At 56.0% G+C, this 17,738-nt stretch overlaps 1 protein-coding gene across 27 annotated transcripts in view; it reads left to right on the forward strand.

The window, feature by feature from the left end:
• SCRIB (scribble planar cell polarity protein) overlaps positions 1 to 16,845 on the forward strand; it is a 127,074-nt gene extending 110,229 nt beyond the window's left edge. For 22 of the 27 annotated variants that reach the window (XM_074559280.1, XM_074559288.1, XM_074559358.1 and 19 more), the window contains 9 exons: positions 1,060 to 1,228; positions 3,005 to 3,094; positions 4,355 to 4,528; positions 7,876 to 8,028; positions 8,953 to 9,092; positions 9,291 to 9,328; positions 10,610 to 10,684; positions 12,852 to 12,903; positions 16,527 to 16,845. In XM_074559280.1, coding sequence (XP_074415381.1) covers positions 1,060 to 1,228; positions 3,005 to 3,094; positions 4,355 to 4,528; positions 7,876 to 8,028; positions 8,953 to 9,092; positions 9,291 to 9,328; positions 10,610 to 10,684; positions 12,852 to 12,903; positions 16,527 to 16,693 — 1,058 coding nt within the window. In that variant the 3' untranslated portion in view covers positions 16,694 to 16,845. Of the gene's footprint in view, positions 1 to 1,059; positions 1,229 to 3,004; positions 3,095 to 4,354; positions 4,529 to 7,875; positions 8,029 to 8,952; positions 9,093 to 9,290; positions 9,329 to 10,609; positions 10,685 to 12,851; positions 12,904 to 13,038; positions 13,073 to 16,526 lie in introns of all 27 variants that reach the window. The other 5 variants (XM_074559375.1, XM_074559399.1, XM_074559341.1 and 2 more) reach the window with 5 other exon arrangements.
• Positions 16,846 to 17,738: the final 893 nt, after the last annotated feature.

Here is a 17,738-nt window from a genome sequence, read left to right on the forward strand (position 1 = left end):
AGTACCAGGACCTGCCCAGAGGTCCCATCCTGGGGGATTCAGTACCAGGACCTGCCCAGAGGTCCCATCCTGGGGGATTCAATACCAGGACCTGCCCAGAGGTTCCATCCTGGGGTTTCAGTACCAGGACCTGCCCAGAGGTTCCATCCTGGGGGATTCAGTACCAGGACCTGCCCAGAGGTTCCATCCTGGGGGATTCAGTACCAGGACCTGCCCAGACGTTCCATCCTGGGGGATTCAGTACCAGGACCTGCCCAGAGGTTCCATCCTGGGGATTCAGTACCAGGACCTGCCCAGAGGTTCCATCCTGGGGTTTCAGTACCAGGACCTGCCCAGAGGTTCCATCCTGGGGATTCAGTACCAGGACCTGCCCAGAGGTTCCATCCTGCAGGTTCAGTGTCAGGACCCCCCCACAGGTCCCATCATGGGGGTTTCATTGTGAGGACCCCTCCCCAGTCCCATCCTGTAGGTTCAGTGTCAGGACCCCCCTACGGTCCCATCCTGGGGGTTTCAGTGTCAGGACTGAATCTCTTGGGGGTTCAGTGTCAGGACATGCCCACAGCTCCCATCCTGGGGTTTCAATGCCAGGACCTGCCCACAGGTGCCATCCTGGGGTTCATTGTCAGAGTGTCAGGACCTGCCCAAAGTCCTGTTCTGGGGGCTCAGTGTTAGAACCCACCCAGAGGTCCCATCCTGGAGGGTTCATTGCAGGAGTGTCAGGACCTGCCCACAGGTCCCATCCTGGGGGTTCAGTGTCAGGATTGAATTTCTTGGGCGTTCAGTGTCAGGACCTGCCCAGAGGTTCCATCCCAGGGGTTTCAGTGTCAAGACCCTCCCACAGTCCCACCCTGGGAGTTTCAGTCAGTGTCAGGACCCCCCCACAGTCCCACCCTGCAGGTCATTATCAGGACCCCCCCACAATCCCACCCTGGGGGTTTCATTGTCAGGACCCCCCCCAGTCCCATCCTGGGGGTTCAGTGTCAGGACCCCCCCCCCACAGTCCCACCCTGGGGTTCAGCCCGTGCTCTCTGCTATGAGCTGCCCCCTGTGTCCCTGCAGCCCGCAAGCTGCAGCAGCAGCGAGCCCTGCTGCTGGAGGAGGAAGCTGAGGAGGAGGAGGAGGAGGGCAGGCGGGCGCCCCAGGCCATGCAGTCCAGCGTCATCATCGAGGGCGTGGAGTACAAGGTGGAGAGACTGAATGGGAGGAGCAGCCAGGCTCCAGCAGCTCGGTAAGGCAGCACCCTTGTTTTGCGGAGATAACCAAAACTCCACGGCTTTGTGCAAGTTGTAAAGCCGGTATGTTTATTGTTATGTGTGGAGACTGCTCTCCTTAAAAGACATGGGAACTTCAGGTCCCTTTTTATCCCCCTCTCAAATACATATGCATACAATTTCACATTAGGTTCATACATATTCATTTTTACGAATTTTGCATGACATTTGCCACTAGTTCTTCTTTATCAGAAGGAATTCCTAGGTCAGGCTGGCCTGCTCTTACAGCAGTCTCTGTCTCTATCACCCTGTCTCCCCCTCTTATCTCTGTCCTTCTCTGAAGTAGTTTCTCTGAGCGTAGGCTTTGCAGTCAGGCTACATAGCTCTGTTTTGTAACCACAGAGACAAAGATGTACATTCCACCCAAATCAAAATGGATTTCTGCTCTAGAGAATTTCTAGTCTGTCTCACCCAGGGCAGGCAGCCCTGCACCTGCCACAGGCAGAGAGTCCCAGGATCTCTTAGGGGACAGGGCTGGCACAGATTTCTGCTTCAGAAAAGGCCAAGCTTTACATCTCACTCTTTCCAGGGAGCAGCTCCTTCAGCTGTGCCCCAGGGTGTGGAGAGAGGCTGATTTTAGAGAGATGCTTCAAGATAAGCTGAATGATAAAGTGATGCTAAAACAGATTTGGGGTTTTTCAGGCTTTTGTTTCCCTGTTCTCTGGGACTTGGCCTCCGGGTTACCTTGATGGTTTTTTCTAATTCTTGGGCATAGAACAGAGGAATGAGAACAGGGTTCTGAAAGGCTCCAGATAAATTCAGAATGCACTGGAGTAAAGCTGAAGCTGTCCTTATCTGCCTTTGAAGCCTTTGGCACAGACAGTCTCCTCTGCACAAACACGTCTCAGTCACAGTGGCAGAACACACCCTGGCACTGCAGTCTCATTTCTCTCTGTTGTTTCTGCCCAGTCTCACTGGAGGAGCTTCTCACATCACAATGCCCTGACAATGCCCCTGCCCCTCTGAGCTGGGGCAGCTCCAAGGAGGAAAGCAGTCACACACAGCCCCTTGGTTCCCTGGAAGCCCCCCTGATCCCTCCTGTTCCCATCCTGAAACATGGCATGCTGGAGAGCAGGAAGCCTGGCTCTGCCAGTTGTTTATTATTTATGCTTGAATGCAGGGGAGGCAGTGGAAGAGGCTGAAGTTGTGTTTCTTGAAATAATTTTCCTCATGCTGGAAGAGAAACTGAAATTTAATTAAAATAAACTTGAGCAGTAAAAATCAGAGCTGGGTGTCACCATAAACTGAACACCCCCAGCTCTCCCAGCCAGCTCCATAGCCCCTCTCATGGAACAACTTAAAATAATCAAATTAATTTGTTAATGAGGGTGTAAAATCAGGATGAGGTGACAAGTGTTGCCAAAGGGAATCTTTCTTGGGCTCCTCGCTCCTCTGTTTGGAATCCCTTTGTGCCACATCTAACAAAGCCAAGAGTGAGGTCCTGCTTCCCAGGGCTGAAGGGTGCGATCCAGAGGAAGAGAACGCCCAACAAATATTTTGATAGGAAAACTGAGGAAAGGTGTGTGTGTGTGTGTGTGTGTCAGTGGCTGGGTGACCTGCAGGTGCAGGAAATGAGCTCTGATATTCATGTGGATGTTCAGGAGATCCCACAGGAATGTTCGCAGCAGTGATCACAGAGGGCTGTGACTTCACCCTGCTCTCCTGGGGTGGAGCTTCACCCTTGGCTGGGTGTGCAGCCCGTGGTGCTGCAGCTCACAGGGTTCTTTCTCCAGGCCCTTGGAGCTCAGTGAGAGCAGCAGCTCACAGAGGAATTCCCTGGAGGAGGGCATCAAGCCTGAGCACAGAACCAACTCCATGTCGGGGTGAGTGGGGCAGGGGCTGCAGAGTTCCTCCCTTCAACAGCCAGGGGCTGCCAGGGAAGGGTCTGGGGGAGGCAGGGAGGGGAACTGAGCAGAGCCAAGCTCATGGAACCCAGCATGGGTTGGGTTGGGTTGGGTTGAGTGGGAGGGACCTGCAAGACCCTCTGGTTTCAACCCACTGCCCTTCAGTGTGACGGTGTTCTCAGGGGTCTGAGAATGAGGGAAGAGATAAGGATCTGAATCCATGTTTCAGAAGGCTGATTTACTATTTTATGATATATATTACATTAAAACTATGCTAAAAGAATAGAAGAAAGGATTTCATCAGAAGGCCAGCTAAGAATAGAATAGCAAAGAATGATAACAAAGGCTTGTGGCTCAGACTCTCTATCTGAGCCAGCTGACTGTGATTGGCCATTAATTAGAAACAACCACATGAGACCAATCACAGATGCACCTGTTGCATTCCACAGCAGCAGATAACCAATGTTTACACTTTGTTCCTGAGGCCTCTCAGCCTCTCAGGAGGAAAAATCCTAAGGAAAGGATTTTCCATAAAAGATGTCTGTGACACTTTGGGGGTTGCTCCCAGGACAATCCAAGCCCCATCCAGCCAGAAACTCCTTTCAAGGAGTTTTCCTGTGTCCTCTCCATCCATGGCAGCCTGTGCCAGTGGCATCAGGCAGGTGAGCAGAGCTGCCAGGTGAGCAGAGCTGCCAGGGGCAAAGGGCAGGTGAGCAGAGCTGGCAGGTGAGCAGAGCTGGCAGTGACACTGAGCAGGTGAGCAGAGCTGGCAGGGGCACAGGGAGGGTGAGCAGAGCTGGCAGTGACACTGGGCAGGTGAGCAGAGCTGGCAGGGGCACAGGGCACGTGAGCAGAGCTGCCATGGCACAGGGCAGGTGAGCAGAGCTGGCAGGGGCACAGGGCACGTGAGCAGAGCTGCCAGGTGAGCAGAGCTGGCATGACACATGGCAGGTGAGCAGGGCTGGCAAGGGCAAAGGGCAGGTGAGCAGGGCTGCCATGGCACAGGGCAGGTGTGCAGAGCTGGCAGGTGACCCCAGGTGCCCCTGCCTGCCAGGTGAGCCCCTCAGAGCCCACCCTGTCCCCTGTGTGCCAGGTTAACCCCTGCGGAGCCTGGCGCTCCCGTGCACAGAGGGGCAGGTGTGCAGAGCTGCCAGGTGAGCCCTGCAGCCCCCCGTGCCCAGGTGACCCCAGGTGTGCCCAGGTGAGCCCCTCACAGCCCCCCTGTCCCCCGTGTCCCAGGTTGTCCCCCGCGGAGCCCGGCGCTCCCGTGCGCACGGCCAAGGCGGAGCGGCGGCACCAGGAGCGGCTGCGGATGCAGAGCCCCGAGCTGCTGGCCCAGCAGGACAAGGAGCTGTCCCCGGCCGAGCGCCGCGCCCTGGAGGCCGAGAAACGCGCCATGTGGAGGGCAGCACGGTGAGCCGGGGCTGCCTGTCCTGCGGGGAGGGAGAGGGGCGGCTCCGGGGTGGGGATAAGGGGAGGGAAACCAACCGGGGAGTGAGGGATCCTGTTATAGGGCAGGGAAACTCCTGGGGGTGAGAGATAAAGGGACGGAAACCGGGGATGGAGGATGCTTTTACAGGGCTGCTCCTAAAGGGACCTAAAGGAGTGAAGCTGGGGAGTGGGGGATGCTGTTACAGAGCAGGGATGCTCCTAAAGGAGTGAAACTGGGGAATGGGGTGTGGAAAACACCAATCACTTGTTTTTAAAAACTTTAAAAGTTTAATAGTAATAAAATTGTTAAAAAGAATAGTAACATAATTGGAGTAATAACAATTTGGACAAATTGAATTAGGACAATAGGAGACAATAAAAGCAAAAAGTTACGAACGTCCGGGTACCTTTTCTGGGCATCACGAGCCCAAAAAAGGACCCCTGCTAACAGAGGATTAACCCTTAAGAACAATAGCCCATTGCATATTCATACACTTCATACATTATGTATAAATTCTATTCAAACACAGGATTCTGTCTGGTCATTGTCAGCTTCTTCCTTCTAATCATAACAGTGCCTCCAAGGCTGGAAGAAGTTCGTTTCTTCTGATAGGCAGGCAACAAATTCCCTTTCTCTGAAAGATTCAGGTGTCCTGTGGCTGCTATTCACTGCAAGCCCTTTCTGTTAAATAAAGCATCTTACATAGCATAGTTTCTATTTTAACATTTTTTATAACCTCAAACTATATTTAACACAGTGCTTAAGAGAATTAATATGGCATTACTTTCTAACACAACACATATAATATTCATTTTAATATTTGCGAAAAGCCAATCATAAAATACATGCATTTTTCACAGGGGGATCCTTTTACAGGGCAGGGCAGCTTCTTCATGTCTGGGGGCTAAAGGAGTAAAAACAGGGAATGGGCGTCCTTCAACAGAGCAGGGCAGCTCCTAAAGGAATAAAACCAGGGAATGGGGGATCCTTTCACAGAGCAGGGCTGCTCCTGCACATCTGGCACCCGAAGGGTGTAAAACCAGGGAATGGGGACCCTTTCAGGGGCAGATGTTGAGGGAGGCTGTGCAGGATCTGTCCAAGCCCTGGCTGAGCCTGTCCCTTGTGATTCCCCCAGTGCTGCCCAGCCCTGCACAGGGGAGCTCCCCATGGACACAAACCCAGCTGGGTGCTGTGCTGGCTGTGTCCTGCCCTCACACACCATTCCCACCTTGTTTGTACCCCTTTTGGAATGGTGTCACTGAGGCTGCAATGTCACACATCCAAAAGGAAAAGTGGAATTTCTCATTTCCAGTGTTGCTGGGCTGGACATCCTGCTGCAGCCAAGAATGACAGGATCTGGCCATTCCCATTCTCACCCACATGAGCTGTTCCATCAGCCATGGAAGAGTGACTGAAAGTTGTTCTGGAAGAAAGAGAACTTCCTAATCCAGAACTTAAGACTTGAAGCCAGTCTAGACATTTACTGCATCATAGAATTCCTTCCCAAAATCACTCAGGCTGCTCCTATTGATGGTTTTCCTTCTCCTGATATTCCTGTGGGAGACATTCAGAGGACAGTGTGAGCTCTCTTTTGGGGTTTGGATGAGGCCTGGAGGGGACAGGGTTTAGGAAAGACTGGGGGGATCACTGGGAGCAGTTCCAGTGTTGGTGCATGGGTGATCCTGGGGCTGTTGTTCCCAGGGGCTCTGAGAGTGGAGAACTGCAAAGCAGATCCTCAGTGAGAGCTGCACTGATGCTCTGGGCCTTTGAGCCAATTTTCTTTGAGATTGGTTTGCACAGAGTCCCTGGGTGGTTCATGGGAGAGGGAACATCAGTGCCATCCATGCCACCCCTGCCATGGCAGGGACACCTTCCCATGCCCCAGGCTGCTCCAAACCCTGTCATGGGGCACTGCCAGGGATGCAGGGACACCACAGGATTCTCTGGGCACTCTGTGCCAGGGCCTGCCCACTCTCACAGAGAACAATTCCTTCCCAATATCCCATTCAGCCTGGCCTGGGGCACTGCCAGGGATCCAGGGGCACCACAGGATTCTCTGGGCACTCTGTGCCAGGGCTGCCAGGAAAGGATTTTCCAAGGTCCCCTCCAGCCCTGCCCTCTGGCAGTGGGAATCCATTCCTTCCCCCTTGTCCTGGCACTGCAGGCCCTTGTCCCTTTCTGTGGGACAGGAGGGACTGTTCCCTGCTGCCCCAGATCTCCAGGAGGATCCAGGGCTCTCAGGGCCCCTTTTCCAGCTCTGGAATGGGCACAGGGGTGTGGCCAGGTCCTGTCTGCAGGGGAGGTGCTGCCCTGTCCCACTCGGGGGCTCAGCCCCACCACCCCACTGGGTTTGTTCCTCCCTCTCTGACCTCCTGTCTTTGCTTCTCTGCAGTTCTCTGCTCTGTGCTGTCACTCGTGACCCTCACTCTGCCCTCCTTGGGCTCTCCTTGCTGTCCCTGTGCCATCAGGGCCCTGCCAGGATGGGGGATGCCCCTTCCCCAGCACCCCTGTGCTCTGTGCACACACAGCCCCAGCTCACACAGGGATTCTGAGCACACACAGCCCCTGGCACAACCACGGAACAGAAGGTGGAAGGGACCTGAGGGTTAGTCTGGTGCCACCCCTGACATGGCAGGGACACCTTCCCCCATGCCAGGCTGCTCCAAGCCCCATCCTTGGGCACTGCCAGGGATGAGGGGCACCCACAGCTGCTCTGGGCACCCTATGCCAGGGCCAAACCACCCTCACAGGGAACAATTCCTAATTCCCAATGTCCCATCCAGCCTGGCTTTGGGCACTGCCAGGGATCCTGGGACAGCCACAGCTGGTCCCTTCCCTGGGGCTGGAGCTGCTCCTGGTCCCTCCCTGGGGCTGGAGCTGCTCATGGTCCCTCCGTGGGGCTGGGGCTGCTCCTGGTCCCTCCATTGGGCTGGAGCTGCTCCTGGTCCCTCCGTGGGGCTGGAGCTGCTCCTGGTCCCTCCCAGCACTGGGAGGTGTCCCCTGGATGGGGTCCTGGTCCCCTGGATGTGGGCACTGGTGGATGCTGCTGTTCCTGGGCACCATCCCAGGCTGCCCCAGGGGCTCCTGCTGCCCCAGCCATGCCCAAGGCTGGGTGGGATCAGACCTGGGACCAGCCCAGCCCAGGCTGCCCTGTGTCAGAGCCGAGTTTCCCCTGCCCAGGGTTTGTTGCTGTATCTGTTTCTTTCTTTTCCTGTTCTTGTCTGCTGCGATGTTCATCACCATCATCTCTTCCTCTCCTCCTCCTCCTGTTCCTGTCCCTCCTGTCCTTCCTATCCCTCCTGTTCCTGTTCCTCCTGCTGCTCCTCAGATGCTCAACCCTTGAAGACAGTGTTAAGCAGTACGAGCAGGACCTGGCCAGGAGGCTGTACCAGTCCAGGCAGAGAGCAGCTGCTGCTGCTGCTGCCCCAGGGCAGAGCCAGCCCTCGAGAGCCACCCCTGGGGCAGGAGGAGGCCAATCCAGGTGTGCACAGCTGCATGCTCCTGTCTGTGTCCCCAGGCCAGGGTCAGGAGACCAATCCAGGTGTGCACTGCCCTGCCACAGCTGCATGCTCCTGGCTGGGGGCTCCTGGGGCAGGACCAGGCTGGGCCCTGGTGTGACCCCAGAGAGCAGGGGGTGCTGGGGCTGATGGGGAGGAAGGAACAGAAACCTCTGATGTCTCACAGCTGTGGGGAGGAAGGAAGGAACAGATACCCCTGATGTTTCACAGCTGTGTCACAGGGTCCCAGAGGGGTTGGAAGGAACCTTAGAGATCACCCAGTTCTACCTCCTTTCACACCTTCCACTATCCCAGGATGCTCAGGGCCCCATCCAGCCTGGCCTCCATGCTCTCCAGCTGGCTCAGGAGGGTTCAGGTGCAGCACCAAGGGGACAGTGAAGCCCCCAGCACTGATCCTGCTCGTGTGACCCTCGCAGTTCTGTCCCCAGCTCAGGTCCCTGTCCTGTTTTTGGCACCCAGTTGATCCATAGCTCCAGGCTCTGTGTGTTTGATCCTCACAGTTCTGTTCCCAGCTCAGGTCCTTGTCCTGTTTTTGGCACTCTGGGGCTGCCCACGGTGTGCTGGTCCATAGCTCCAGGCTCTGTGTGTGTGGCACAGGTGCCCCCAGGTGTGTTTGGGGGTGGCAAAGGACAGCCCAGCTGTGCCCCTGCCTGCCCTGGGGACACCGGGGGGCTCTGTCCCTCCCCGGAGGGGGTGGCCCTGTGCCCTCAGCAGCACTCACAGCTCCTGTCCCACCCCTGACCCTGTTCCTGGCAGGATGAAGTCCCTGGAGCAGGATGCCCTGCAGGGTGGCACTGTGCCCTGCTCTGTCCCTGCCCTGTGGGGTGGCCCTGTGCCCTCAGCAGCACTCACAGCTCCTGTCCCACCCCTCTCCCCGTTCCTGGCAGGATGAAGTCCCTGGAGCAGGATGCCCTCAAGGCCCAGATGGTCATTGCCAAGTCCAAGGAGGGCAGGAAGCGCAGCCCCCTGGAGCAGCTGGCAGAGTCGCCGTCCCCCGCGCCCACGCCGTCACCCACACCCATGGAAGGTACGGGGCAGGGACAGGGGGCAGTTCCCTCATTCTGGGGGCAATTCCGTCCTTCTGGGGGCAATTCCATCCTTCTGGGGGCAGTTCCCTGCTTCTGGGGGGGGCAATTCCCTGCTTATGGGGGCAATGCCCTGCTTATGGGGGCAATTTCCTGCCTCTGGGAAGTCACTGACTGTGCCCTTCTGTCCCCCCCTGCAGACTGCAGCCCCAGGAACGTCACCTCCCCAGGAAGGCTGGTATGGTGTTCTCTTTGTCACCTTTCCCAAACCCTGACACTCCCTGGTATGATGTTCTCCTGCTTGCCTTTGTCCCCTTTCCCAAGCCCTGCTATTCCCTGGTTGCTCAGGCTGGTGTGGTGTTCTCCTGCCTGCTTTTGTCACCTTTCCTAAACCCTGCCATTCCTTTATCACGCTTCCCAAATCCTGCCATTCCCTGGTTGCTCAGCTCTGCTGGGAGCTCTGGGTCCCTCTCAGTACTTGCTGAATGGTGCAGGGAAGGGAGTGGGGTCTGTGGATGGAACTTGGCCAAACTCCTGGCCAGAGGAGCCCCCTCCTTTACTGCAGCTCCCAGGGCACATCTGCTCTCTGTCCCCTGTTCTATCGAGCCATCCTTTCCATGGTGCTTCACCTCCTTGTTCACAAAGTTTTACACCAGGTCTAGAAAGCCTTTCCCTGGTTCAGAAAGCCTTTTCCGTGTTCAGAAAGCCTTTCCCAGGTCCAGAAAGCCTTTCCCCAAGTTCAGAATGGCTTTGTCTGGTCCAGAATGCCTTTCCCTGGTTCAGAGAGCCTTTCCCAGGCCCAGAAGGCCTTTCCCAGGTCCAGAAAGCCCTTTCCTGGTTCAGGAAGCCCTTTCCTGGTTCAGGAAGCCTTTCCCTGGTTCAGAAAGCCTTTCCCTGGTTCAGAAAGCCTTTCCTGGTTCAGAAAGCCTTTCACTTCCCCTCAGAGACCTTGGCCCTGTGTTTCTCCAGAGCACAAGGCAGACCTGCAGCTGCAATCAGCATTTTCCCTTTCCTCGCCCTGAGTAAAAGCCATGGGGCTGTGTTGCACAGCCCTGTAAGAACTGGTGGGACAGGGCAGGGAAAGCAACAGCAGAGAGGGAGCCTTGTCCTGCCAGGCCACCCCATAACCCAGCCGTGGGTGAGATCCTGACTCTGCCCTGGCTGTCAGGAACCTTGCCATGAATTTCCTCAGAACCAGCTTTGCCCCCTGCCCTGGAGTGCATTGACGTTTCACTGGGGCAGGGGATGCTTCCTCTGGGGCTCACACCCCTCCTGCCCCCAGGAGAGCTCCAGGGCAGTGTCCCAGGACTGTCCCACATCCCAGGGGTGTCCCAGGACTGTCCCACATCCCAGGCTCTATCCCAGGCTCTGTCCCACATGCCCAGCCCAGGCTCTCCTGCCTCTCCCTCTGCCCCTGCTGGGCTCTCTGCTTGCCTTGCTCATTGTGCTGCTGCCTCTCCAGCCCTTCCTCTCCCTCACTCTCTCTTCTCTGTTTCTTCCCCTCTGCTGTCCCTTCTAGTCAATGTCTGAAAAGAAGTTTGACTACCGGGAATTTGCTGCTATTCCTTCCTCCAAACCTGTTTACGAAATCCAGGTACAGACTGCATGCTGAGCCCGCTCTGCACAGCCCAGGCCCTGCTCTGGTGCAGGAGCTGAGGCTGAGGGGTTTGGGGAGCCCTCTGCAGAGCCCTGGGGCAGGGACACCAGTCCTGCTGGAAACTGGGGGCTGCCTGGAGCTTCCAGCCAAGAGGAGTCAGGGAAGGGTTGGTCCAGGTGGATTTAAAATGAATGACAAAAGCTTTGCAGATAGAAAACATCTGCAGCTTCACCAGAATGGCTCCTGAAATAGTGTTAAGTGAAAGATGAGAACAGAAAGGGAAGAAAAGGTGACAGAAATGATGGCTAGCAAATGCCACATTGGAGCAGATGTAACTTGCAGCTGGGCTGTGCCTGTGTCCTGCAGCTGGGTGTTCTCAAGCTGTAACCCTGCTGGCAGTGAGCTGTGGGGTCAACACCTGGTTCTGAGGGTGAGAGACATGCTGAGGTGCTTCTCCCTCCTCACATGGGCTGTTCTGAGCTCTTTTGTCATGGGTTGCCAGCTCTGGAGGTGACCCTGACCCCTGGCCCTGCTCTGGGGGCCACTGGAACCAACCTTGTGGGGCTGGGAGCTTAAACTGGGTCAGTCAGGCCCTGGTGGCATTGGTGACAGCTGAGTTGGCAGGTTTCCTGTGTCTGAAGGGTTTAGGTGGGTTTTTAGTGTCTGAAGGTTCTGGGTGGGTTTTTGGTGTCTGAAGGGTTCAGGTGAGTTTTTAGTGTCTGAAGGGTCCGGGTGGGTTTTTAGTGTCTGAGGGGTTCGGGTGGGTTTTTAGTGTCTGGAGGGTTTGGGTGGGTTTTTAGTGTCTGAGGGGTTCAGGTGGGTTTTTAGTTCTGCGTGCAGAGCATGAAGCAGATTCAGGGTGTGGAGAGCCAGCAAGCACTGCCACACTGGGGGACAGCTCGCTGTGGGGACACACAGGTGGCACTGCAGACACAAAGATGTCTCTGCAGACACAAAGGTGGCACTGCAGACACACATGGGACACACAGGTGTCACTGCAGACACAAAGTTGTTACTGCAGACACAAAAGTGTCACTGCAGACACAAAGGTGGCACTGCAGACACACATGGGACACACAGGTGTCACTGCAGACACAAAGGTGTCACTGCAGGCAGGCTGGCCATGGCAGAGTGCACTGTGAGGATTCTCAGGCAGTTCTGCTTTATTTGGTGTCTGTTCTTCACTGACACCTGTCCCTCGTGGTGGTGCTCTGCTCCTGGAATCATCCCTCATTTTCCTGGGGTGCCCTCCTTTGGGACGTGCCCTCTGCAGTGCCTCCCTTTGGGATGTGCCCTCTCCAGTGCCCTCCTTTGGGATGTGCCCTCTGCAGTGCCACCCTTTGGGACGTGCCCTCTGCAGTGCCTCCCTTTGGGATGTGCCCTCTCCAGTGCCCTCCTTTGGGATGTGCCCTCTCCAGTGCCCTCCTTTGGGACGTGCCCTCTGCAGTGCCTCCCTTTGGGATGTGCTCTCTGCAGTGCCACCCTTTGGGACGTGCCCTCTCCAGTGCCCTCCTTTGGGATGTGCCCTCTCCAGTGCCCTCCTTTGGGATGTGCCCTCTGCAGTTCTGTCCCAGGTGGCTTGGGACTGGCTGCTTGAGCCCTGTGGTGGCTCCAGACCGCCCCAATTCCCCAGGGACAGCCCTGGCTCTGCTGCAGCTGGGGAGGTGCCTCCCAATCCTCAGGCAGTGTCTGTGGGTGCAATGGTTCACAGAATCCTGGGATGGTTGGGTGGGAAGGGACCTTAAATCCCACCCCTGGGATCCTCGGGCAGTGCCAGGGCTACAGGGGCACCCTGTGCCAGGGCTGCCCACCCTCACAGGGAACAATTCCTGCTCAATGTCCCATTCAGCCTGGGATCCTTGGGCAGTGCCAGGGGTCCAGGGGCACCCTGTGCCAGGGCTTCCCACCCACGGGCAAGGATTTCTGTTTCATCTCCCACACAAATCTCCCCTCCTGTAGCTCGCTGCCTTTCTCTTCCCTCTCTACTCTTTGTGCCTTTTGTGTTTCTTCCTCTCCTTCCTGCACACACCAAGTTTGGGGGCACGCGGGATTCCAGCTGGAGTCTCTGTGGCAGTGTCCCAAATGGGCAGTGTCCCCTCTGTGTCACTGTCCCCTCAGAGGGTTCCAGCTGTTCCAGGTGTGACTGGTCCCATTTCTCTTGCAGTCCCCTGATGCAGCTGATGACCTCAGGCACGTGGATGAGTGCAGTAACTCAGGTAAGCCCAGCCCAGGCAGTCCTGGCTGTCCTGGCTGTCCCTGCTCTGGGTCTGGAGGGCTCTCCTGCCTTGTGGGACCCCCTGAGCCCCTCACCTTGTGCTGCCTGAAGCAATGCCATGTTCTGTCTGTTCTAGAATGACAGCTCCATACTTGCCACGTTCATTTTGGGTAGGAGATTTGCACATTTGCATTGTTTTCAGTGATGACTAATCTGTGTGCTGTGTTGCAAGCATGCCTGGTTTTCATGCCAGCTTTGTCCTGGAGTGGAGTGGCAGCAGGATGTGGCAGGGAGGTTTTGGGCTCTGTCACCTGTTCAGTGTCCCTCATGCAGGGGCTCCCTGGTGCTCCTTTTTGATGGAACAGGGAATGGTGGAGGTGAATTCATCCAAGGTGCACCCATGGGCAGTGACCACCTCGGTCAGCAGGAGTTACAGGTGTGCACCTGGAGCTCTAGGCTGTCCAGCTGGGCTGTGGGTCTGTCCAGCTGGGCTGTGGGATGTCCAGCTGGGCTGTGGGATGTCCAGCTGGAGCTGTGGGTCTGTCCAGCTGGGCTGTGGGATGTCCAGCTGGGCTGTGGGATGTCCAGCTGGAGCTCTGGGCTGTCCAGCTGGGCTGTGTCTGTCTGTCCCACCTGTAACACACATCTGAGCCTCACCCAGCTGCTTCCAGGGCCTGGGCAGAGCCTGCGTGCTGTGTAGCCTCTAACAGTTGGTGCTGGTTTGCTTCTACCCTTTTTGCATGTTTCACTCCTTTATTTAAAAAAAAAAAAAAAAAACAGTTGCTTTTATCTTGACCAATTCCTCTGAGTGCAGGCTGCATCCCAGACAGCTGAGCCACGGCTGAGCTGTTTCCTGAAGGAGGTTCTGCTGCAGGACTCTACACAAACTTGCTTTCCTGAGAACAGGATCTGTTCTTCATCCCTCAGAGCCATCCTGTGAGCTCTGGGTGATTCTCCTGAGGGTGTTTGTTCAGGCAGTGCAGGGTGAGAGCTCAGGGCAGGGCTGGGGAGCAGCAGCTGCTGCTCAGGGCACCCAGAGCTCACTGCTGCCTGTCCCTGCTCTGCTGGCCCTCACATGGGATGAAAGCCAGAAGGAAAATGTGGTGCTCACGAGAGACCCAGCCTTGAGCCCTGAAGCAATGCTGAAATCACCTGTGATGTGTGTGAGGCACACAGACAGGCAGGTTTTCCCCAGTGATCCGGAAAGGATGGAGGTGAGGATGCCAGTCAGCTCTCCTGGCTTTTTCAAAGCCCCCCATCCCCTCTCACTGCCCGGCAGAGCAGCATTCCAGCCAGCATAATCAGAATGGTCCTGGATCATGGAATCATGGCTTTTTGACTCACAGCAATTCTGAAACCTTGTGCTAGCAAACGATAACACCAGGAGCTCTGAGGAAATCCAACTGCAGGAAAGTGTTGGCATCTCACTCCTCCCCGCACATCCCTGTCCTCTTGCCCATGCAGAAACAGTTCCTTCCATTCTCTGCTCTGGCTTCATGGTCATCATCTCTTGAAGGGATTTAAAAACCTTTGTCCCAAGGTTTCCGTGAGGCCATGGAGTTACTGAATGCAGAGCAGCATTCTCAGGGTGGAACCATCAGTGTTCCCTTTGCTGTGGCATAACTTCTCCAGATCACCTGAGGCTTTTGCTTCCCAGTCCTGTAACCTGAAGCTGCAGAACCTCCCCTGATGCTTTTATGCTGCTCCTGTTACTGGAAACCTGCCTGTGGGACCTGAGGAGCTGCATTTCCCTGTGCTCCCTTCCCACCTGGGCTGTCTGCTGTGGGCAGCAGCTGCCACAGGAACCTCCCCATCCTGCCCCTGCCCTAATTGCTGCTGGCTAATGAACTCTGCAGCTCTGACACTCTCTGCCCTCTTGTGGCTTTAATTTATCGCTGTCCAGCCTTTTTAGCCACGTCACCACTCCAAGGACTTGTGTGGCATTTTCTGGGGTCCCCCGTGGCAGGAAGGAATGAATCTGACTCCATGTTCTCAGAAGGCTAATTTATTATTTTATGATCTATATGGTATTAAAGAATACTATACTAAAACTATACTAAAGAATAGAGAAAGGATACTTACAGAAGGTTTAACAAGATACTAATGAAAAACTTGTGACTCTCTCCAGAGCATCAACACAGCTGGCTGTGATTGGTCATTAAGTTAAAACAATTCACATGAAACCAATGAAACACCCACATTCCAAAGCAGCAAAACACAGGAGAAGCAAAGGAGATAACATTGTTTTCCTTTTGCTCTGAAGCTTCTCAGCTTCCCAGGAGAAGAATCCTGGGCAAAGAGGATTTTTCAGACAATATGATGGTGACAGACTCACATCCATCCTGTTCTTCTCCAGACTTGCATTTCGCAGGCTCTTTCCCACCAAAATGCCAACACAAAACGGGAATCTCTGGAGTCATACCAGTGGCAATGCCTGTGCTTTCATCCCAGGATGTCAGCTGTCCCTGGTCAGGAATGTCCCCTGCCCATGGTCAGGAATGTCACCCTTCCATGGTCAGGAGTGTCCCCTGTGAGCTCTGGTGAACTCCTCAGAGCAGCCACCTGCATCCAGCTGGGCCTGACACAGGGGGTGACCCTCACCTCCTTGTCCCTGTCCTTTCCTAAGGGTCTGGATCCTCCCATTCCAGCACCTGAGGCACAGCAGCTGTCCCACCATGCATGTGGTGCCCCTGAGTTTGAAGCCCTCCTGGCCAGCTGGGCCAGGGTGGATCCCTGCTCTGGAGAGCAGAAGGACACTCAGGACACTCAGTGTTCCATGCAGCTTGGCACTTCAGTCACATTCAGTCTTCTCACCCATGGCTTATCCTCCCCAGCACCCACAGTGCTCCCTGCATGAGCTGTGGGTCACCAGGGGGTTACTGTGAGTGACTGAGACCAGTGCTGTCCCAAATCCAGCGCTGGAACACCTCTCTGAAAGTGAGTGTGGACAGGACTTGGGGCAGCCTGGGACAGTGGAAGGTGTCCCTGCCTGTGGCAGGGGTGGAATGGATGAGCTTTAAGGTTCTTTCCTACACAAACCATTCTGTCATCCTATGATAGCCTTGACATCTGCATTAACTGTGCCAGCTGTGTGCTGCCAGAATCAGCATGGCCATCCTATGATAACTTAACATCTGCATTAACTGTGCCAGCTGTGCCAGCTGTGTGCTGCCAGAATCACAGCATGGTTTGGCTGGGAAGGGACTTTTCAGAACCCCCCAGTCCCACCCCTGCCCTGAGCAGGGACACCTTCCACCAGACTGGGTTGGTGTGAGCCACAGCTCCCCTGGCAGCCTGTGCCTCACCACCCCCTCCCAGCAGGGAAGGATTTCTCCTCACCTGACTCAGCCCAGGGCTCTGTCCTCACATCCAAACCCCTCTTGTCGCTGCAGTGCCCTGGGATTTCCTCTCAGGATCTCTCTGACTTAGCCCGGGGCTTTGTGTTCAGATCCGAACCCCTCTTGTCATTGCAGTTCTCCTCAGGATCTCTCTGACTTAGCCCAGGGCTTTATCCTCGGATCCGAACCCCTCTTGTCATTGCAGTTCTCTGGGATTTCTCCTTAGGATCTCTCTGACTCAGCCCAGGGCTCTGTCCTCACATCCAAACCCCTCTTGTCGTTGCAGTGCCCCGGGAGCAGGACGGGCAGCCGGAGGAGGAGGAGGAGGAGGCGCTGGCAGCAGGGGATCCATCAGCAGCAGCTCCCTCAGCCCTGGAGGACATGGCCCTGTACAGCAGCAAGAGGAAGCTCCGGCACAGCCGGCGCAGCCTGGAGACCGCTGTGCCCACATAGGTGGCCCTGGGCACTGGACTGGCCTGGCTCAGCCTGGCACTGGCCTGGCCTGGCACAGCCCCTCGGAGCTCCAGGGACAGCAGCAGGCTGCCCCCCTGCCTACAGACTCTGCATGGGACGAGCTCCCCTGAGCTCTGTGGCCAGCTGACTCCTCTGGGGCCGTGGGCCGCCGTCGCTCTCACCCAACAGTGCACTGGGGCACATCCCAAACTGGGACAACACTGGACTGACTGCTGGCAGATGGAGAGGAAGGGTGGCCAGGACAGTGGGCAGCTTTATAGCCTGTAAATATTGTGTGTGGGGAAGAGTAGGACAGGGAGAATGTAGGAGTGTGTGTTGGGCTCCAGCTGTTACTGCCTCAGCTTGGGTTTTGTAGTGGTTAAAAGGAGCTTCTGCTCTGGTGGGAATCAGGAGAAAGGTCCAGCCTGCCTTTACTCCTATTTAATTTCCAGTCTTCTGCCAAAAAGCATCTCCTCCCAGCTCCTGCACTGTGTCACCTCACTTCCTTTGGGAGTGTTTGGGAATGGGAAGCTTGGAGGCAAAAAGAAGGAAGAACAAAAAGAGATAAACCCACCAGAATTCCAGCAAAGTGCCTCCCTCTGCCACTGGCACTCTGTGCTCAAGGAAAGCAGAGCCAGCTCTCTGCCTCTGTCCTGGGGGGACTCTGCTCCTGCTGGGGCTTTGTGCTCCCTCCTGGGATGGGCACGTCCCCTTTGTCACCACTGCAGAGCACACGAGTGGGGAGCCTCTCCTGTGGCACTGGGGCTGAGCTGGTCACTGGGCAGGAGTGGGATGGGCTGGCAGCCAGAGCAGGGGTGCAGGGGTGTGTGACAGCAGCGGGGCAGGACAGGGGCACAGGTGGGAGGTGTGACAGCAGGTACCTTAGGGGGTAGAGTTCAGGAACTGGGGATGGGTAGAACGTGGAGTTGCTGGGGTCAGGTTGGGAGTTAGAGGATCCTACACACGGAGATGGGGAGTCCACAGTGCTGGCTGCAGGGTGGGGTGGGATGTCACGAGTGCCTGCTGTGCTGTGCTGTGCTGTGGG

This window comes from Zonotrichia albicollis, chromosome 1 (assembly GCF_047830755.1).
Source record: "Zonotrichia albicollis isolate bZonAlb1 chromosome 1, bZonAlb1.hap1, whole genome shotgun sequence".
Taxonomy (NCBI): domain Eukaryota; kingdom Metazoa; phylum Chordata; class Aves; order Passeriformes; family Passerellidae; genus Zonotrichia; species Zonotrichia albicollis.